This window comes from Phialemonium atrogriseum, assembly GCF_030411735.1.
Source record: "Phialemonium atrogriseum strain 8032-3 unplaced genomic scaffold QBC33scaffold_2, whole genome shotgun sequence".
In the NCBI taxonomy this organism is placed as follows: domain Eukaryota; kingdom Fungi; phylum Ascomycota; class Sordariomycetes; order Cephalothecales; family Cephalothecaceae; genus Phialemonium; species Phialemonium atrogriseum.
In genome coordinates, this window is record NW_026848139.1 from 781,973 (window position 1) to 796,250 (window position 14,278).

The window sequence follows — 14,278 nt, forward strand, 5'->3', positions numbered from 1 at the left end:
CGATAATTTTAAACAAGCCATTTGATGTGGTACGTCACTGAACTGTGCTAACACATGTCGCGGAAATACTACTGAAGAGGAAGGTCTCTCAAACTGGATTCTCTGTTGGTACACTGGTGGAATTCTGGTGAGATGAGAAGCCACCCGCGTCTGACCAGGGACAAAGAGGCTAGAATAGTATACATAATATACATATATATACACATACATACAATAACACGCACACCTGGATGACAGAAGAGGATGTCGTCCACCCTCCTAACATCTTCAAGTTTCGCCGGACGGCACCGCCACAATTCCTATGCCCCCCCAATATCCCTGAGCAGCTTCACGAACTCCCGATTCGCAAGCAATTCCGAGTCCTTATCCTTGACGACGAGGTTCTCGGCGATAGCCTCGGCCTGAGGGTCCGCGACACGGACGCAGGCCTTCAGCGCCTCCAGGACGGCGCCGCGGGGCTGTACGGACGGCTCCTCGTTGACCATCTCCTGGAAACACCACCGGACGGCGTCGACGCACAGGGACTGGTGCTGCGTGTCGGCGAACCGCCGGAAGAGGTACGAGTACATCTGCGCCGACCGCGCCACCCCGAACCTCGGGGGGTTCCGCCACGCCTTCCAGAACCTGTCCCAGTTGCCCTGGCTCGCGTATGCGTCCAAAAGCCTGAGGAGCAGCTCCTCGCCCATGAAGGGAAGGTTGGCCTGTTCCAGGAGGAACTCTAGGGTTGATCGGAGCCTGTCCACCTCGGCTCCACGGGCGCCGGACCAGACTAGGGATTCGATCGCGGGCACGACTATGTCGTGGGATAAGACGTTGTGGCCTCGCTCGTACATGGTGTCGATGACCCGCATCGCGAGCCTGGACTGCTCGCGCACCGCGTCGTCGCCCTGGCCCGGCTGAGCAAAGATGGCGCAGATGAGATCCGCGAACTGGTCGAGGGTCGCATCGATCCCGGAGAGCCGCATTTCCTCGGCCAGGGCTGCCAGGTCGTCGAGGCCGTACTCCATCAGGCCCAGCTTTCGTGCCGTGACGTGGAGCCATAGCCGCGGGCCCCACGTCTGAGCGGGTGGGAGGTTCAGCAGGGCAAGCTCGAAGAGTCGCAGGAAGGCGGACGGCTTGCCTCCTTCGGCGAGGTCGCCGCGCCTCAGGGCCTGGACGACCGACGACGCCGGCAAGCTGCTCAGGTAGGTCTTCATCTGCTCCAGGAGCCGGACTTTCTCGTCCGTGTCGTGGGCTAAGATGTCAGATATTTCGGAAATAGCGTGGGGGTTGACCAGTGCTGCCTGTACCTTTTCCGCCAAGGCGTCTTCTCCAAGCTGGGAAGCAGACTCCTTCCTTTGAACCGTAGAAAAGAGTCGCGTCTGGGATTGTTGAAAAGGGTTGGTCTTCGGTTTGCTGTGTTGAGGGCCCACACCTGGGGGCTGTAACAGTTCGTCCTGTTTAGCTTGGCTTCGCTTCGCCAACTTATTCCAGAAGGTCTCCAAGTCCAGCTCCGCCCTCCGCGACTCAGTAAACATTTGCACCACAATCGTAGTCCCTGTCTGTGGAACGCCAAAGCCGCTGACTCTTCCGTCCTCACTGACTATTTGTGCTTCCGCATCAGACCATCCAATCGTGCCGAGGTTGACACAGATCCAACCAGTGCTGATGCCGTCGTCCGACTCGCGAGCAGGGCCGGCCTTCCCGAGCATCTTTGCCTTGCGGGCCTTTCTCCGAAGACGAATTTTGAGCTCGTTCCGTCCCAGCAGCCCGTCAGCGTCGGACGAGATTCCGCGGCCCCTTAACCATCGGACCAAGCGATCCGCCGAGACATGCAAGTGCCGCTCACTGCGAGCCGTGCCGAATAGCATAAGCAGACCAGTACCCAGTGCTGGCGGCGGATCCACATTGCGAAGGTCAAGTAGCGATAACCCATCGAGTCCTAGATCGTCCGACACGAACTTAAGCAGCGGGCCTGTGAGCTGCGGTGATCCTTCGGGAATGTCTGGTAGTGGTGGGAGCGCGTCCACTAGGGTTGGATGCTTCGGAGACTCGACCTGCATATACCATGGTGAATCCGTGCCATTGGAGTCGGAAGGCTCCGTTGCTTGCTTCTCTTCATCGTTCGGTTGCTCCCTCTCAATCTGCTCCACGATGGCGGGGTCCTTTCGTAACGGAACAGTGTGGCGGAAAGTCGAGAATCTGGCAGTTGCTTGGCTCGTCGACTGGCTTCGGAACGGTGCTCGAGCAGTCCTCGGTGATATCGCGCTACCAACAAAAAGTCGCAATGCAGACAGGCGACATACAGAGCAGCCCGAGGCAGCTCTTAGCGGCGGAATTGAAGCCATGGGGATGGGCGAGGAGGCTCGTTGAGGCTCACGGGAATGTAGAGCTGCATGCAAGATGGAATTATTCACCAAGTAAAATTTCCTGGTTGGCTTCAATGGTCTGTGCACCGAAAAGGAGCAAAGCCAATCCCAAGCTCTGGTAATTCTAGCCAATTGGCGCCGGTGCTCGCTCCTTGCTAGGACGTGATGGCAAATTTTCTGGGCAGCGTCTTATCTCCTATTCTAGACTGGGGTATCTCGAAGACCCTTCTACTGTACACTTTTTTTTGCCTCCCGGTGCCGTTTCTGTTGTTCAACAGCAGTTAACATGATTTCTCTTGTACACTAGATTTGATATACCGTTCTTTTTAATGCCTCTACTTGAATGCGCATCGAACCATTAGATCGGTCGTAGCCTCTATCAGGGCCGTCACTCTTTTATCCCTCCTCAATCCATCCAATCCACGCCATCACGCGAGCTTTCACGATGCTCCTCCGATCGGGGAGCTCTCGACACAATTACCCTCTCCGCCATTTAATATCCTCCAGCGCCCCTCACATCGTATCCAGGTGCCAGCCGGCACGTTGCCGGTCCTTTCAGGATGCAAGAAGGCTCCTAACAACAAAACAAGAGTTGCGACCATGGAGGAGGAAGAGCTTGCGCAGTCTCCTCGCCTTCGATCGAAATTTGGCCACAGCACTAGACGACTACAAGCCTATAGATGACATCCCGTTCGAAGGGCTTCCGAATGCCGCGCCGCCCCTCTATCCTCCTCGCCCATCCCCGTCCCCTCCGCTCTACGAACTTAGGCCATTCGATGTCTCTGAGCCGCTTATCGTCAAGGACCCGTCCCCGCGGCTGCCTCGGGGACGGATCAATCCGTCTGGCATACCGGGAGATGTTGACGAGATGATGTCTGTCTTCGACGCTTGTCTGCAGGTCGGCAAGTTGGACAGGGCCGCCCTCGTCCTCGAGCGCTTTGCAAGAATTGGCGCTCTTGCCGGGCACGACATGATCCAGCTTCATAACCAGTACTTGCGAGCGAAATTGGAGCAGATACAGAATAGTCCTGGCCTGAACAAGGCCGAGGATCTGCACCAGTGGTACGAGCTCCAGATCCGGAGCGAGCACCTTCCCCAGACCGCCGAGACGATCGCGTGCATGCTGAAGGCGTCACTTCTCACCACCCATGGCTCGAGACTGGAGAGGCTAGTTGACCGTTACATGGGCATGGTGCCGGGGCAGGCCGGCCTCGAAGTCTTATATATGGGGGACATCCTGACGGATCAGGATCTCGCGACAATCACCCGCATTTGCCAAACCTATAATCTCTTGCCCGAAGACGTCTCTGCTTCCATTTCCACCGCATTGGCTGCCGGAGAAGCAGCCGAGGAGGCCGCGTTGCTGGACACAGAATCAGCACAAACAATTACAGCACCGGAGGTTCTGAGCACGCCGCAGAAAGGCATGGGACTGAGGATGCTGAAGCAAACCCTTTCCCTGTTCTCTGAAATTCCGGAGGGCCGCGATATCTCCAAGCTGTCGTACGCCGAACGCAGAGAAATCCAGTCCCGGCTCGAGAGAGATTGCGTCGACGCTGCGATTTCACGCTGGCGGGAGGAGAACCAGGCTCTTTTGAAGATGGGCCTGAACACCAATCTGTCGACTCCGTCCTTGAGCTCGAGGTTGTACGAGTGGCAAAGCGCGCTCGAAAACCGCCTCATCGAGGAGCTGGAGAATGTTGAAAAGGCCGAGGTGGCAGTGAAGAAGAACAGGGACGACATGGACCGGTGTCTGTATGGGCCGGTCCTGCGCCAATCCGTCCCCAGCCGGCTCGCCGCCGTTACCATCCTGAGCACCCTGAGTACTCTCGCCATGCACGGGGCCGACAAGGGTGTGCCATTGACGGTTGTGATCGGCCAGCTTGCCAAGGTGGTAGAGGAAGAGGTTCGAGCACAGCGTCAGAGCAAGGACCGGTCTTCCGCATCCATCAAGGCTGCGAGGATAACTGCAAGGCGAATGCTTCGACGTTCGGCTGGACACCATACAGTGGTGCTGGAACATGGCAACCCAGCGGCGGTGGAGGACAAGGCCGAGGCGTCAACAACGCGCACCGGCCTCTCGAGTCACCTGGAGGACAATTCCTGGCCTCTCACGATCCGGACCAAGATTGGAGCAATGCTGCTCTCAGCCTTGATCGAAACCGCAAAGGTCAACGTGGTCCGGGATCACCCGGAGACCAAGGCGTTGATCGCCCAGATCCAGCCCGCCTTCTCCCATGCCAACCTTCTGAAGAGGGGCAAGAAACTCGGCATGATCGTCCCTAACCGAGTCCTAGTCGATCTCATGAAGCGCGAGCCACGGGGTGACTTCCTTGCTCGCCATTTACCAATGGTCGTGGAGCCGGAGCCATGGTCCAAGTTCGAGAAAGGCGGGTTCATCGAGTATCCGGCTTCCCTGGTCCGTGTCAAGTACGGGGAGAAAGACCAAAGGATATACACGGAGGCGGCGATTGCCCGGGGAGACATGGACCAGGTTCTCAAAGGCCTGGATGTCTTGGGCAGGACAGGGTGGCGGATCAACCGACCGGTCTTCGACGTTATGCTGGAGGCCTGGAATACCGGGGAGGCGATTGCCGACATTCCGCCCCTGAACCCGAATATCTCTATCCCCCCTGAACCCGAAGCCAGCGAGGATCCCATGCAGCGAAGGGTCTGGATCAAGTCTGTGAAGGCTGCCGAGAACGAGAAGTCGGCTCTGCATTCGGTCCGATGCTTCATGAACTTCCAGCTTGAGATTGCCAGGGCATTCCGGGACCAAACCTTCTACTTCCCCCACAATATCGACTTCCGTGGACGGGCATATCCGATTCCCACCTATCTGAACCACATGGGTGCCGACCATGTCCGAGGCCTGTTGTATTTCGCAAAGGGCAAGGAGCTCGGAGAGAACGGCCTACGGTGGCTCAAGGTGCATCTGGCCAACGTATTCGGGTACGACAAGGCCAGTTTCAAGGACCGAGAGAATTTCGCCGTGGAGAACCTCGACAACATCAGGGATTCTGTCAATAACCCGCTCAAGGGCAACAGGTGGTGGCTGAAGGCCGAAGATCCTTGGCAGTGCCTTGCTACCTGCTACGAGTTGAAGGCTGCCATGGACCTCCCTGACCCGACTAAGCATGTGTCACACCTGCCGGTGCACCAGGACGGCACCTGCAACGGTCTCCAGCATTACGCTGCCCTCGGTGGCGACTCCTGGGGAGCTCGCCAAGTCAACCTGGAACCTGGCGACCGTCCGGCCGATGTCTACTCTGCCGTCGCCGACTTGGTCAAGGAAAACATCAAGAAGGATCTGGAGCAAGGGAACCCGCTCGCGGCGGCATTGGATGGCAAGATCACCCGCAAGGTCGTCAAGCAGACGGTAATGACGAACGTCTACGGCGTCACGTTTGCCGGCGCGAAGAAGCAGGTCCTGAAGCAGTTGGATGCTCTATATCCCAACATACTTGCTGAGACGGGCCTGGATCCCATCTTCCTCTCCTCATATGTCGCTACCAAGATCTTTAAGGCCCTGTCGACGATGTTCAAGGGCGCTCACGATATTCAGTACTGGCTAGGGGAGATCGGTGGTCGAGTCTGTCGTGCCTTGACGCCAGAACAGATGACGATGATCGAGAGCGACCCCCCGACAAAGGCTTCCTCTAAGATAACGACGTCGAAACCGAAGAGGGTCTCGTCAACGGATGAGCTGCTAGCCCAGTTCAGATCAACTCTAGTGTGGACAACGCCGCTCCGCATGCCAGTCGTCCAACCGTACCGGAAGAGCGGTACTCGGGTTATCCAGACGTGCCTCCAGTCCCTGATACTGACGACACCCGAGCGTTCCGACCCGGTCCACCGACGGAAACAGCTACAGGCTTTCCCGCCCAACTTCATCCACTCGCTGGATGCCAGCCACATGATCCTTTCAGCCCTGCAGTGTGACGAGCTTGGTCTCACCTTTGCTGCAGTTCACGATTCGTTCTGGACCCACGCCTCGGATGTAGACACCATGAACGGCGTCATTCGCGACGCATTCATCAGAATACATAGCGAGGACGTGATTGGGCGGCTTGCGGCCGAGTTCGAGGCGCGGTACAAGGGCTCGATCTATCTTGCCAAGATCAATAAAGGGACGGAGGTGGAGAAGAAGATCGCCGCGTTCCGGAAGGCGTCGCCCTCGTCTCTGAGGCAGGAGCTGTTGACGGAGAAACGGAGACAGGAGCTTTTGAAGTCCAGTGTTCCTACAGAGGTGGAGGAGGGGAAACTGATGGTTACTCCGGCCAGCATCTTCGAGGAGATGGCGGCCGCCGAGGACCTAGCCGAGCCTGAAGAGATCGGGGAAACTGCCCTTGGGAATATCCCGGCTGAGGAGAAGAAAGCAGCCAAGGCATTAGAATCCAAGATGTCCAGCGACGGCGCGGCAGAATCCGACGAGCTCCTGCTCGAGAGCCTGAAGCCTGAGGAGGAGGCTGAGGTAATGCAAGACGAGGACAAGGGCGAGGCCGACTCGGCCGAGTCTCGTCTGTCGTCGCTCATCGGCACTGGCCATTTCGCCATGCAGATATCGCACGTGAAGCGGGAGACCAAGACCCCGGCGTCTACGACACAGGTCTGGCTGCCATTGTCCTTCCCGGCCATCCCCGAGAAGGGCGACTTTGACGTCCGGCGGCTGAAGGGGAGCAAGTACTTCTTTTCTTAAGATGGCTCTGTTAAAGGGGGTTCCTGGCGTGTGGTATGATTCGTATCCTGGGTATGGGAGCGCGGCGTGCATATGCACAGAAGATCAAAAGTAATGATTAGAGACCATCTATCTGTGTTGCTCTTTGTAGATGGGGGCTATGCATTTTACCGGGGGGGCTTCCCCGGATCTTCGAAACGGATGCATGGTTGAGATGAGGGGCATCTAGATGTATAATAGCTGCATCCTTTTCTTTTTGTATATTGTATTGTACCTATTTGACAGACTCCAGAGTATCCGACGCATCGTCGTGAGTGGCCACCAAGGCGTTTCTACTAGAAGGAAACTGAGAGCAATGTGCTACCTACTACCACTGCATGTTACCTCCGAGTAAGCACAGTTGACAACTGTCCGACTGCAGACTTGGCCACCATTCGATGCCCGAAATGGAATCGGAGCTGGGCAATATCTGCAGTGATGTGCATTCTTTCCCGAACATTCTCGGGAGGGGGTCATATATCATCCCCTATTCAACCGGAGAACTAGGCCTGTCGGACTGTACCTGATCTTTATCAACGTTGCAATGGAAGCCACCATTTCGATCGCCGCGTTCTATTTTTAACGTGCTTCAGCAACGTGGATAAATGACCTGGCACTCGGTTCGATTTGCAGGGATTACAAGATCCAGGCCACCCTCAACATCATCCTATTCCGGGGTCGCCACTCCAGTCATTCCAGGAACAACTGGCCCGAGGAGGCTCTGGTCGTGGATGGGATGGGCAATTGTGGAAAACTAGACGCCGCCAGACTCCTGACCGGGCCTTCTCCCCTGCCCTGACTGGGTCATCGGTGGTGGATGTCAGAGAGGGACAGCCAAGAGAGTCCAAAATGGTAGTATTCTTGGTATGGAGACGCCATGTCAAATGGTCACATTCCAACGGCGACCTTAATGGGGGACTCGGAACGCTCGATCCCTGACTTCCTATCCTGAAGATCGCCATCGTAGATATTGAGGGTTCGCCTTTTGGGAGATATAAGTCACAGGTGCAAACCGTTACGCCTATTTACTGTTTGTTCACTCCCTTCAGAAAACACATCTGAGGCAAGAAAAGTACCCGGCAGATATTATCCCTCTCTTTCAACATGCAGTTCTCCACGTCAGTCTCCAACCTCCTCCTCGGCCTCATGGGCGCCTGGTCCTGGTATGTCAACCCCCGGATATCCTCCACGCAAGCGGCCCATCCCAACTAACACGGCCGCCTGTCCATTAGCGCCGCTGCTCCGGCGGAACAGGTTCGCCAGGACACGGCGTTGATCACACCACTGCCGCCAACCTGCACCCAGAAGGCGCTGTCATGCTACACCCACACCGCTTTCACCACCCCAGGTCTGTCCCCCCCTTCTGTTTCTGACCCCTGACCACCGGGAATAAATACTGAGTCCATTCACACAGAGTGTGGCAAGTGCACGCAGCCAACGGACCTCATGTGCCCCATGTACATCAAGGTCACCACCACCCAGGTCCCCTGCAGGTATGTTTCTTCTCCTCAAAAAAAAAAAAAAAAAAAAAAAAAACACACACAGGGAGCACACGTTGCATGTGTCGGTTCCTTCCGGGGGGTTAAGTGCTGACCCCACCAGCACCAACTGCTGCCCGACGACCCCGACCCACGTCGTGACAAGGAGCTGCCTGCCCTGCCCGACCGGCTGCGTGATCCCCACCGAGACCGTCACCCAGACCACGGGCTGCCGCTTCACGATCCTCCCTGTGGCCTCGGCCACGCTCATTCCGGGGAAAGCATAAGGATTTGGTTGCGACGAGGGAGAAGAATGGGTGGTAGGGGGGCTAAAAGAAAAAGGGGTGTGGGAGATATTAAAGGGAGGGTGTGGGATGTTCACTGGGTTAACTCGATAAGATTCACTGTAAATAGCGATTGCAAATATACCAGATGCCCGGTACTTCTTCAACAGGGTACTTCTTCAACAGTTTTATAAGTTGTCTCTTGACTCCTTTATCTCTATGCCAACCGTATCTCCCCGAACGCAGCTCTTCTCCTCCCAGCCTCGTTAATCCACCTGGTCAGCTGCTTACCGCACCACCGCCCCCTTCAGGCTCTTGACGGTGCACACGCCGCCGCTCTCCGTCACCAGCTTGCCAAGCCCGTCCTTGCCTTCCAGCTCCTTGACGACCGCCGCGTCGAATGCCACCTCGAGGGCATCGGTGGTGGTGAAGCCCGGCTGGAAGGTCTCCCAGATCTTCTTCTTCGGGTTGAGCACCTTCTCGGGGTCGCCCCTCCACCCCTCGAAGAAGACCCTCTCCCCCGCCACCGCGCCGGCGGGCGGCTCGACCAGCTCGACGGGGCCCTTGTGGTCGTCGGGCTCGCCCTCGCGCACGCGCGGCGACGCGGCCAGGACCATGGCCGACGACTTGATGCCGCGCATCTTGACGGGTTTGAGGTTGCACACGACGACGACGCGGCGGCCCTGCATGTCCTCGAGCGGCACCAGGCCGTTGAGCCCCGAGCACACCGTCCGCACCACCTGGCCCTCGTGCTCGGCCGTGTCGTCCGTCCCCGCCGCGTCGCCCATCGCGATCGTCGACACGTACAGCGAGTCCGCCTCGGGGTGCTTGATCGCCTTCAGGATGTGGCCGACCCGCAGGTCGATCTGGCTCGGCGACAGCACGGCGGGCGCCGCGGGGGCCGCTGGCTGCTTGGGCGCCCGCTCCTTCTTCTCCTTCTTCTCCTTCTTCGGCTTGCCCTCTGCCGCCGCCGGCGCCACCGCCGCCGATACCGCGTCGGCTACCTTGCCCGCCGCCTCCTTCGTCCGGTCGACTAGAGCACCCGCCACAGCGCCAGCGGAGGCGGTGGCGGTGGCTGCAGCGCCAGCAGCAGCAGCGGCTGCGGCTGCGGCCTTCTCCTTCTTCAGCCTCTCCTTCTCGGCCTTGGGGTCGACGGGCGGCTTGACGTAGAGGACCTGATCCAGGTCGACGGGGATCTTGTCGGCGTCGGCGACGGCGAGCTCGAACACGGGGCTGTTCTGGACAAAGTCGATGTGGCGCACGACGTGCGGCCGGCCGGCCTCGCCGGTGCGCTGCTCGGGGGTCCAGGCGCGGACGAGCGGCGCCAGGGTCTGGTAGATGGCGACGTCGGCGCGGGACGGCTTGGTGCCCAGCAGGGTGGTGCGCGTGGACAGGTGGGCGTTGAGGGTGTCGAGGATGGGGCTGGCGTCGTCGGGGGAGCCCTTCAGGCGCTCCGAGGTCTGCAGCCACTGCGCGACTTCGGCCTCCTCGGTCGGGGTGTAGGTCTGCGTGGAGAGGACCATGATGATCGGTGATGGGCGGTGGTTGTTGTGGAGGTTGCGCAGAGGGGTTGGGTTGAGTTGCCGGAAGGGCGAGACGCTGCGGAGAGCGGGAAGGATGGGTCGGAGAGAGAACAGCTTGGTTGCTATGTTTACGGAACTTTAAGGCGTCCCGTGTGGTTTGTTATGGCTCCAGAGGTCGGGGGGAAAATTGGACAGTCAAAACTTGAAAGCGGTGCGGGGCGTTATTCGGGTTGTTGACTCAGTTGGTGGGGTGCCCAATGCTGACTTGGTTGTTATCACTCCGGGGGTGTCTCTAACGGATTAACACTTAAATTTTCCCTCGAAGTCGCGTGACGACGCGGTGTTCGCGTCACGCCTTGATTGAAGCCCTCCGCGTCGCCGCGCCCTTAGGCTGACACTCAGTTAAGCCTCACTTCCCGCTCAATTCGGTTCCTTTTTGCTCGTATTTGATTTTGAATATCAATTTTGGCGCGCGCCTTTGCCAGTCAACCCTTGCTCAGAATTGGCTTATTTTCTTGGTTTAAGACTTTCGCGTCACCTCCTGATCACCTCCTGATCACATCCTGCTCGAGAGAGTCCAGCTAGACCACTAGCCCCAATTCAGACCATTCGACATGGCAATAGACTCATCTTCTGACGCCGAGTCAGTTCTCTCGACCTCCCCTCTTCCCACAAGCGCGCCATCCTCTCCTCCGCCGGCCCACGAGCCCTCTGAAGCCAAAATGGATTCGCCCGACCTCCAAGACCAGCAATTACTTGCTGAGGAGGAAAAGGCACGCATCGAGAACCAAAAAGCGGAGGAGAAACGGAAAGCAGCATTGTTGAAGAAGAAGAGAAAGAAAACAGCCGAGACCAAAGCCGAGCGCGAGGCCAAGGCGCGAGAGTTGGACGAACTCCTGCTCCAGAGTGCCGCTTTCAGCGACATTTTGACCAAGAAGACCGAAGTCCTGGGCCGCGTGGGCAGTGGGCTCGATGGAAAGACCCTTGGCGAACATGATCTCAAGATGGCCAAGCAGCCCAAGTGTCTGGTTGGCGGCACAATGCGGGACTATCAGCTTGAAGGTTTGACCTGGATGTACGAGATCTGTCTCCAGGGAATGAGTGGCATTCTTGCCGACGAGATGGGCCTAGGTACGTGTCGATACGTCCCCGGTAGGTCTATCATCAACTGACATGACACACAGGCAAGACCATCCAGACCATCTCGTTGATAGCTTTGCTGCGCGAGCAGGAGGGATACCTTGGCCCGCATCTCATTGTCGCGCCGTTGAGCACTCTGTCCAACTGGATGGACGAGTTCCACAAATGGACACCCTCTATCCCAGTTGTTATGTACCACGGGACTCCTAACCAGCGTAGTGAGATCCTGGATACCAAGATTATGAGACACATTCACAGCGGAAGGCCAACGGATAAGTTCCCAGTCGTCTGTACAAGCTATGAGATGGTCTTGAAGGACCGCGCAGCCTTGTCCAAGATCAATTGGGAATTCATCATAATAGTGAGGCCCCAAGACCCCTAAACGGCAGCGACTCGAATACCGTCTCTAACTCGGCACTAGGACGAAGGACACCGCATGAAGAACTTTGACTCGAAGCTGTTCAGGGAGCTCAAAACATTCAGATCAGCTACCCGCCTGCTGATTACCGGAACCCCTTTGCAGAACAATTTGAAGGAGCTGTGGTCTCTGCTCAACTTCCTCTTGCCCAACGTCTTCACCAACTGGGAGGCTTTTGAGAGCTGGTTTGACTTCAGCGATCTGCAGGATGAAGAGGGCACCGAGGAGTTCATCGCCAGCCAGATGAAGCAGGATCTGGTCAAGAAGATCCACCTCGTCCTCCAACCCCTTCTCCTACGGAGAGTCAAGGCGGACGTGGCCAGTTACCTGCCCCAGAAGCGCGAATATGTTCTTTTCGCTCCAATGACAAAGGAGCAGACGGATCTGTACAATGTGATCAACGATGAGAACATCGATACCCGGGCCTACCTGGAGGGCAAGGTTGTTGAACGTCTGACAGGTGCTACGAATAGCCCGGCTAATTCGGGCAAACCGAGTCCACTGACTTCGAGGACCAACAGCGCTAGTCCCGGAGCTCGAGAGGTCGAGACGAATGGCAAGTCGCTGAAGTTGAGCCTGAGGGCCAGCCCTCGATCTGCGAAGAAGGCCTCGGTCTCTCCTTCTGGGCCGAAGCCGAAGAACGCTTTCGCGATGATGATGGGTAAGAAGAAGCGAGGTCCTGAGCCGACTTCGACTGTTACGCCGGATGTGGTCGAGACGCCCACCAAACGGGGTGGTAAGAGGAAGGGCGCTCCAACCAAAGAATCGTCAACACCCAAGAGCGCGAAATCGAGCCGACAATCAACGCCAGCAAGCGCGCGCGGCCGTGCCCGAAGAGCTAAAACCAAATATGAAGATTCGAACCCGTCTGATGACGACCTCCTCGACGATGACGAGTTCGAGGCGAAGCTGGTGAAAGAGATTGCCGAAGCGGACGTGCAGAAGACTGACGTGGACACCATGAGTGCAGAGGACTTTGAGCGGGCGATGACCCTTGATCTAGCCAGTATGTGTTCTTATCTATATAACAGTCGCTGTGGCCGCTCGCTAACAACGTGACAGAGAAGGAGATTGCCAACAAGAAGCTCGGAAACCCCCTCTTGCAGTTGCGCCTGGTCTGCAACAGCCCGCACAACTTCTACAACCCATGGACTTCGGAGTCTGGGGTTCCGGTCGACGAAACCATCGTCACGGCATCGGGAAAGATGCTCCTCCTGGACCGTCTCCTTCCGGCTCTATTCGAAAGAGGCCACAAGGTGCTGATATTCTCGCAGTTCAAGACGCAGCTTGACATCCTGGAGGACTACTGCCGGGAACTCCGAGACTGGAGCGTCTGCCGCATCGACGGCGGAGTAGCCCAGGAAGCCCGCCGCGCACAGATAGAAGAGTTCAACACGAACGACAAGGTGAAGATCTTCCTGCTGTCGACGCGGGCCGGGGGCCAGGGCATCAACCTCGCGAGCGCCGACACGGTCATCCTGTTCGACAGCGACTGGAACCCGCAGCAGGACCTGCAGGCGCAGGACCGCGCCCACCGCATCGGCCAGACGCGACCCGTCGTGGTGTACCGGCTGGCCACCAAGGGCACCGTGGAGGAGGAGCTGCTGATGAGCGCCGACGCCAAGCGCCGGCTCGAGAAGCTCGTCATCAAGAAGGGCGGCTTCCGCACCATGGGCCAGAAGCTAGACGCGCGCGAGGACCTGGACAAGGACACGCTGCGCGCCCTCCTCCTCAAGGACGGGCAGGTGTACAAGTTCTCCGGGGACAAGGAGGTGTTGAGTGATAGGGACTTGGCCGTCTTGTGTGACAGGTAAGCACTTCACCTCTCCCCGACTGGCGGCTTGCGCCGAAGCTAACGAGAGAAAAACCCGTGATATAGGAGCGACGAGGCTTACGAGCGCGCCGCCACCGGTGAAGGCAATGCCGACGGTTATAGAGTAATTGAGACCGGTGCCAACGGCATCACCGCGACGGCCAATGCCCAATCCGCTTGATATCGGCAGTTTTGCTCGCTTTGGAAGGCGAAAAGGGAGGGGGGTTTCTGACAGTCCTGCTTTGAAAACGGCCCAGCCATTGGCGTTATAAAGGTGTAAGGGGTCAAGGACTTTTTGTAATGATATTGTCATAGTGTCTTTGCCGAACTGCATCTTGTGGCGGACGAGAGAGTTAAGAAGTAACAAAGAATTGTAAACATACATTGTGCCACAATTATTACAGACCACGACGGATCTATTGGGTATCGCCTCCAAGGTCCAGCTAATGTCTGTCTAGTCCGCCAACAGAGCCAATGAACCAAATCCCAACTCCCAGACCATCCGTGCATCATAGCTGCCAAACAACGCCAAGGGGAGGGAGGAAGAAAGCTACCCA

At 57.4% G+C, this 14,278-nt stretch overlaps 5 protein-coding genes across 5 annotated transcripts; 3 read left to right on the forward strand and 2 right to left on the reverse strand.

The window, feature by feature from the left end:
• Positions 1-87: 87 nt before the first annotated feature.
• On the reverse strand, positions 88-2,392 carry QBC33DRAFT_523977 (uncharacterized protein). Its single transcript, XM_060426686.1, has one exon. It carries the CDS (start codon positions 2,325-2,327, stop codon positions 300-302), a length of 2,028 nt encoding a protein of 675 aa, XP_060287748.1. The 5' UTR covers positions 2,328-2,392; the 3' UTR covers positions 88-299.
• A 171-nt stretch (positions 2,393-2,563) lies between these two features.
• QBC33DRAFT_523978 (uncharacterized protein) lies at positions 2,564-7,462 on the forward strand. Its single transcript, XM_060426687.1, has one exon. The coding sequence runs from the start codon at positions 2,794-2,796 to the stop codon at positions 7,045-7,047; it is 4,254 nt and encodes a 1,417-aa protein (XP_060287749.1). The 5' UTR covers positions 2,564-2,793; the 3' UTR covers positions 7,048-7,462.
• Positions 7,463-8,169: 707 nt separating this feature from the next.
• QBC33DRAFT_554698 (uncharacterized protein) lies at positions 8,170-8,830 on the forward strand (the record flags this gene model as incomplete). The annotated part of the gene is made up of 4 exons (XM_060429543.1): positions 8,170-8,228; positions 8,298-8,413; positions 8,480-8,558; positions 8,668-8,830. 4 exons carry the CDS (start codon positions 8,170-8,172, stop codon positions 8,828-8,830), a joined length of 417 nt encoding a protein of 138 aa, XP_060287750.1.
• Positions 8,831-8,927: 97 nt separating this feature from the next.
• QBC33DRAFT_523983 (putative tRNA-binding protein) lies at positions 8,928-10,626 on the reverse strand. The gene has a single exon (XM_060426688.1). It carries the CDS (start codon positions 10,348-10,350, stop codon positions 9,115-9,117), a length of 1,236 nt encoding a protein of 411 aa, XP_060287751.1. The 5' UTR covers positions 10,351-10,626; the 3' UTR covers positions 8,928-9,114.
• Positions 10,627-10,711: 85 nt separating this feature from the next.
• Positions 10,712-14,259, forward strand: QBC33DRAFT_523984 (SNF2 family N-terminal domain-containing protein). Its single transcript, XM_060426689.1, has 5 exons — positions 10,712-11,481; positions 11,535-11,851; positions 11,912-12,914; positions 12,971-13,718; positions 13,788-14,259. Exons 1-5 carry the CDS (start codon positions 10,965-10,967, stop codon positions 13,900-13,902), a joined length of 2,700 nt encoding a protein of 899 aa, XP_060287752.1. The 5' UTR covers positions 10,712-10,964; the 3' UTR covers positions 13,903-14,259.
• The last annotated feature ends 19 nt before the right edge of the window (positions 14,260-14,278 follow it).